The following is a 6,847-nucleotide window of genomic DNA, read 5'->3' as shown; positions in this document are numbered from 1 at the left end:
AACTTCCTTCTCTTGTACACAAAAATGAAGATCCTGAACTGTACTCCCTCCGGAATGATCCATTGTCCACAGGGTCAGTGTCAGTCAGTGCTAGCTAGTGGTGAAGTAGGACGCTTCCTGACGAGTCTGCTTTCACACAGGCAGCTAGGATAGCAAGGACCTGCATTGGATCCCAGGACAACCGATCCTCCATCCCCCTCTGACCTCCCTCCTCTGCCTCCTCTGTCTCCCATAGGCAGCTTCTCTGAAGGTAAGGCCTGCACGATCTGGCCTGGTCTGTCCTCCAACCCGGGGATCGAATGTGGCCGTCCTTTTCAGGATAAGCCGCGGCTTGGATCCCGGGATTCGGACGACCAACACCCCCCCCTCTGCACCTCCATCGCATCCCAAACACCCCACCGCCATCTTCCGCCATCTTCTCGCTATCCCCCACGGCCATCCTCTACCATCTGGGGCCCGTGAAAGCCCCGCTACTGAATCGCAGCTGTCGCTACTAGATCAGCCTCGGGCTAGCGGGACTTCCGTGACTCTTCCAGTTCACAGTATCCCTGCCGCACACAACACATCTAAAACCCCACAGGCCCCCTAGGACTCTCCCCCTTCGCCCCTGCAGGTCCCCCTATCTCCCCCCTCACTGTCCTCGTACCCCCAGCCCCCGGGTCGGGCCTAGTCCCGGTCGGCGGCCATCTTGGTACTCCCACTCAAGGGAGTTCACCTCTCACTCTCACCTCCCCCTCCACAGCCTGTTTTACCCTGAAACCAGGTCCCATCGGGTAACCCAGGGGTACGTATCCCCCACGCCCCCACCCACAAAGTAATTGATCCAGGGTTTCACCGATCGCCAGTGAGGGATCAGGAAGGAATTTTTTCCCCGGTCGTTGCAGATTGGCACAGCACACCTGGGGTATTTTGCCTTTCTCTGGGCCAATTCGGGGAAGGAAGACTTAAATGAGTGACGGTTCACTTAAATATTCTTCCTCCCAGTGCCCGCAAAGCCCCCTAATCAATATTCACTTCCCTGCGTCTTTTCTGCAACCATGGGTTACTTGAAATACTCTGCAGAAACCATCTGGGAACTAAAACCATTTGCCCCTACACTTCCAACGGTCACCAAAAAAGCTCTAAAGAGTAAGCTACTGTTAAGAATCAACCGACGATTAACAGTAAAAAACTGCATGCAGGTACAACAGCCCAATTGCATATCATGCGCTTTGGTTAACACAAGATCGGCAGTAAAACACCGGCAAGAAATCCATGACTTCATTCTTCAACACGATCTAGATTGCCTCTTCATCACAGAAAGCTGGCTTACAGCTGACTGCAACACCATTCTGGGAGAACTGGTGCCAGCAAATTATCGCATTCAAATGCAGAACAGAGTGGGACAAAGAGGGGGAGGCCTGGCGGTGATCCACAAGACCTACCTCTCGATCACCAAACCAGTCCTTCAAAACTCGCTTCCATTCATGGAAACCCTCACTCTACAGCTGCAAACAAATCCTCAAGACATGGTACATATTCTACTCTGCTTTAGACCACCAGGCCCAAAAACGCACCTTCTCACGTCGCTGACGGAATTAATCTCCTCATACACCCTAAGCATCAAACACCTTTTGGTGCTTGGGGATTTTAACCTCTGGGCCAACTCCTCGCTGGATCCCGTCGCTGACGCCTGCATCGACCATCTGGAAGGATTAGGTCTGCAGCAATTAATACTAGCCCCCACCCATGCCTCAGGTCATACGCTCGATCTCATTTTCAAACAAGATTTGGAAATTAACGTCCTGGAAATTGAGCCGCTACCATGGACCGATCATCATGCCATTAAATTTAAAATCACCACCAACGCCAGCCCAAAAAAAAACGACTAAACCGGTGACAACTCACTGGACTAGATCTCAAAAGAAGCTCCACTCGGAACTCTTCAAAACAACACTAGGGAACAAAATAAAAACAATCCAACAAAAACAAACAGCCATAGAAACTCTTGACGCCATCAACAAGGCGCTACTACAGTCAGCTGACTTGGTGGCACCAAAACGCAAAACTTGCATCCGGAAAAACAACTCCAGCTGGTTTAATGACCAGCTGACATTGCTAAAGCAAGAGCGTAGAAGAGCAGAAGCTGCCTGGAAAAGGAGCTCCTCTGATAAAAACCACACCATTTACAAGACAATAACAAAGAAATATCATAAAGAAATCTTTATGGCCAAAAAAAATCACTTCTCCAACATCATCGCAAATGCCCTAAACCGCCTCCGTGAACTCTTCAAGCTGGTTTCGCAGACTTTGAACCCAGCTTGTTTAGAGGCCCCCAATTCTGATTCACAAGAATTTTGCAACAAATTATCGGATTATTTCATCAATAAAATAGAAAAAATCCGGGAAAGTATTCAGCAAAATGGAATCGTCACTAACCCTTCCCCAAATCCCAAACCAAATACCCACATAAACCCGCGCGAAACCACCAAAATTCACTCTAAAACCCATTACCATCAATACCACTAAAAACATCATCGGGACTCTGCGTGAAAGCACAGCACCCAATGACATCATTCCCACTAAACTGCTGAAAGAAAGTGCCGATATACTGGCACCAGCTATCACGCAGCTCATAAACCAATCATTCAAGGAGGGCATGGTGCCCACCTTGCTGAAACAAGGTACAATAAAACCAATCCTAGAAAAAACAACCTTGACCCCAAAGACCCAAACAACCGGAGGCCCATAACAGGTCCAAATACCTTCTCCAAGGTAATGGAGAAAGAAGTTGTACAACAGCTGCAACTGCATTTAGACAACCATAAATTACTCGACCCGTTTCAATCAGGCTTCCGTCCTGGTCACAGAACAGAAACGGCGCTGCTTAAAATATGGGATGACGCTTTAGAGGGCGCAGATGAAGGAGAATCTTGTCTCCTGATGCTGCTGAACCTAAGCGCGGCTTTTGACACTGTAGACCACGGACTACTATTAGCTAGGCTAGCTGAAGTGGCCGGAGTCGCGGAATGTGATTTATCTTGGTTCTCCTCCTTCTTGGAAAACCGATCACAAACAGTGAAACTGGGGTCTTTCACTTCTGAAAAACGTACGGTATCATGCGGAGTCCCTCAGGGATCTCCCTTATCGCCCGTATTGTTTAATATCTATCTCCGCCCCCTCTTTGAAATCATCAGTAACCAAAACTTACTATACCACTCCTATGCAGACGACACTCAACTGTATTTCCGGATCTGCAACAAACAGGATCATTCTCTTGGACTAGAGAAATCCCTCTCTCTAATAGATAGCTGGATGACATCCAGTTATCGTAAACTCAATGGTTCAAAAACAGAACTTCTCCTGTTTCACGCAAACCGGAAAAAAAGTCACCCCGCGTCAACTTGGACCCCACCGCCCATTCTGGGAAAAACCATCACCCCTAGCACCAAAGTCAAAGTCTCTGAGTCATTTTTGACACCTACATGACAATGGATGCACAAATAGGGTCTGTAGTCAGTGGATCGCACCATCTGTTGCAGTCATGGTGGGAACAATCATCAATTCCAGACTTGACTACGCAAATGCCCTCTATCTAGGACTCCCCAAATACCAAATCACTCATCTGCAAGTCGTTCAAAATACGGTCGCTCGATTAGTGACTGGCAAAAAAACATGGGAATCAATCTCACCTTCACTGAGATCCCTTCATTGGTTGCCAGTAAAAGACAGAATCACTTTCAAGGCACTCTGCCTAATGCATAAGTGTATTCAAGAAAACACCCCCCAATATCTATGCGAAGAAATAAAAGCCCATAACCCCAATCGCATTCTGCGATCCACAAATCAAAACCTACTCCAAATACCCAAAGCCAGATTCAAGTCCAAAGGAGATCGAAGATTTGCAGTCCAGGGACCTCGGCTGTGGAATGCGCTGCCAACTACCATCCGACTGGAGTCGGACCACTTGGCCTTCAGGAGAAAGATTAAAACCCATCTCTTCTGAAGTCAAGGGGTTTCCTTACCCATGAAATGGAAACAGCGCCTAGAGGCGATTCAGTTCGCATGTGTTGTGCTTTACAAGTTTCTCACTCACTCGCAGTCTCTATGGCTCAGTGTCAAAGTTATTTACAAACCAGGAGCTCTCATTCCCCTTTAGTTAAATAGCACAAAGTTCGAAACTGTATGCAGGAGTATAGTGTCTCCTCAGTAGAACCTCACACAGTTCTAACACTTGCAGAGACTACCAGCCCACCTGGCTGCCTTGACTACCAGCCCACCTGGCTGCTTTGAAGAATGCCCCAGGATAAGGGATTGGGATTTAGATGAACACTATCCCTGTGAAAGCATGCTATGTCTGGCAGACTTTACCCTTATATTCCCCTGGTTGTGTTGAGGTACTCACACTGTCCCTTTATTCATGCTGCACTGGACAAGCCTGTCTTCGAGCCTCAGGATGTCTTCTGCACAAGACCCAGAGATATAACAGAGACCTCTCTCTTAGGCTTCCTCTCCTCCCTTTCCCTCAGATTGAGCCTGGAGACAGAGCCCCCCAGCCCCAGGGTCCCCTTCTAGGCCTCACAACACCAACCTCAGCGCTCCATCTTCCACCCGACTCCCTGGCTGGCCAGGCTCCACAATACTTAAGGGCTGATCCTGCCACCCTGCCAACTACCACAAGTCACAAAATACATTTACCAACACTAGTTGCACACTAGAGGGCGCTATGTTTATTTTAGCAGTTTTATATGTTCTAATAAATGTGTGTAGTTTAAAGAAAGTGTACCAGGCACTTTACTGATGAGCTGCATTAAATCTATATCAAAAATGTTTTTGCAATGCTTGAGCAAGAACCCGCTTCACCTCTTGGTTCCTCAGGCTGTAGATAAGAGGATTCAACATTGGGGACACCGCTGTATAGAAGACAGAGGCCACCTTGTCTTGTTTGTCGAATCCCCCAGAATGAGGACGAAGATACACAAAGAAAACAGCTGTAACAAAGACCGAGACACAAATAATATGTGAGGAACATGTACTGAAGGCCTTCTGCCTGCTCTTAGTTGAAGTCATCCTAAAAATTGAACGAAATATTAAAGCATATGAAAGGAAGATGGTTGTCAATGAAAATATTCCACAAGCCGCTACAAGTCCACCAGTTACCATATCACAATGGAGATTATCGGAACAGGATAACCTGATCAGTGGTGGAATGTCACAGTAGAAATGGTCAATAAGGTTCGATCCACAGAATGGAAGACTGAACACACAAATGGTCTGCACAACCGACTGCAAGAAACTAATGGAAGAGGAATAAATGACCAAACCAAAACATTTCTTCTTGGTCATTATCAAGGTGTAGTGTAGAGGGTGGCAGATAGCCACATAGCGGTCATAGGACATGGAGGAGAGAAGAATTACTTCTGTGCTCCCTAATGCACAAAAGAAGTAATATTGGGCAGCACAACCAAGAAATGAAATGGACTTTTTGAGGGAAAGGAATTGAGACAACATATTTGGAGTGATAACCGAGGAGTAGAAGATATCCACCAAAGAGAGACTACTCAGGAAGTAATACATTGGAGTGTGAAGGCTGGAGAAGACAAAGACAATAGCTATCATCCCCATGTTTCCTACCAGGGTCACCAGATAAACTAAAAATATGAAAATGAATAGGAATGGGACAAGTTCTTTATCATTAGTTAGTCCAGAAAACTCAAACATGGTCACTTTTGTCTCATTTTTTATGTCCATCAACATATCTTTTTGGAGTGATGAAACTAAATGTCCAATGGATTAAAAAAATCAAATGGTTTCCAATATCCTGGTGAGACATAACAAAACCACCATGTGAACTAAAATTTACATTAAGCACAGTGGGTAGTAGATTCCTTACATTGATAGTCAGTGGGAAGAATGTTCCTTACATTGGTGATCAGTTGGAAGAATGTCCCTTACATTGATAGTCAGTGGGAAGAATGTTCCTTACATTGGTGATCAGTGGGAAGGAGGAGGAGGACACAACCAGGGCTTTTTTTCAGGGGGAACTTGGGGGAACTCAGTTCCACCACCTTTGGCTCAGACCCTTTGGTGCCTGCTCACCACAATCACTTGTAAACAGAGAAGTCTGGTTTCTTTGTTTACAAGTGACAGCTTTGTAACCCCCTGAACTCTGCACTCTGTATGTAATTCAATTCTGGTATTTAATGCCCCTTTAAGACCCTCCTACTGTTTGTGAAATCTGAACGGGTCGTGGTTGAGTTCCTGTACCTATTTTCTGAGAAAAAAAGCTCTGGACACAACCTAGGAGCTCTCTGAGAGAACCAACCTTTTTTCAAGCCTGGGCCTTGCCTGCTAGGCCCAGGAATAATGCCTGATCCTGGGGGAGGCTCTGGGAAGGATCCCCCTGATGATATGGGGCCTAGTGAGGAGGAGGTGGAGGATCTGTCTGTAGGTCCAGGTCCTGCTGTAAATGCAAATGTCTTCAGTCAGAAGATCATTAATCGTTTTATGGCGATTGGAAGAGCTTAAAAAAAAAGTTTTGAAGGCTGAACACAAATCCTTCAAAACAAACAAAACAAAAGATGATTTTTCCCCTCCCCTTTCTGTCAAATACCCCCTGTAGTACCTCTGCATAGGGAACATGTACCCCAGGTTTGGAAGCACTGGAATACTGGCCAGTAGTATATTGAACTTGTGTAGAGCATAGCACATTCCTATGTAGCTGTCTGTAACTGTAGTGTATGACTCTTCTGTATGACTGATTTGATGTTTTCTTTTTTTACTCTATTGTAGAGAATAATGGCATTGGAAGGAAACGAGACCTCTCACATACTCGTGTATGTGGATGAGGCTGGCTTCATCCTGGCCA

General features: G+C 46.2%; 1 protein-coding gene across 1 annotated transcript; it reads right to left on the bottom strand.

Moving 5' to 3' along the window:
* Positions 1–4,596: 4,596 nt before the first annotated feature.
* On the bottom strand, positions 4,597–5,855 carry LOC120931019 (olfactory receptor 5B12-like). The gene has a single exon (XM_040342144.1). It carries the CDS (start codon positions 5,734–5,736, stop codon positions 4,801–4,803), a length of 936 nt encoding a protein of 311 aa, XP_040198078.1. The 5' UTR covers positions 5,737–5,855; the 3' UTR covers positions 4,597–4,800.
* Positions 5,856–6,847: the final 992 nt, after the last annotated feature.

The sequence above is a fragment of the Rana temporaria genome, chromosome 3 (assembly GCF_905171775.1).
Source record: "Rana temporaria chromosome 3, aRanTem1.1, whole genome shotgun sequence".
Classification (NCBI taxonomy): Eukaryota; Metazoa; Chordata; class Amphibia; order Anura; family Ranidae; genus Rana; species Rana temporaria.
The sequence above is the reverse complement of the archived record's forward strand: the minus strand, read 5'-3'. Positions and strand labels throughout refer to the sequence as shown.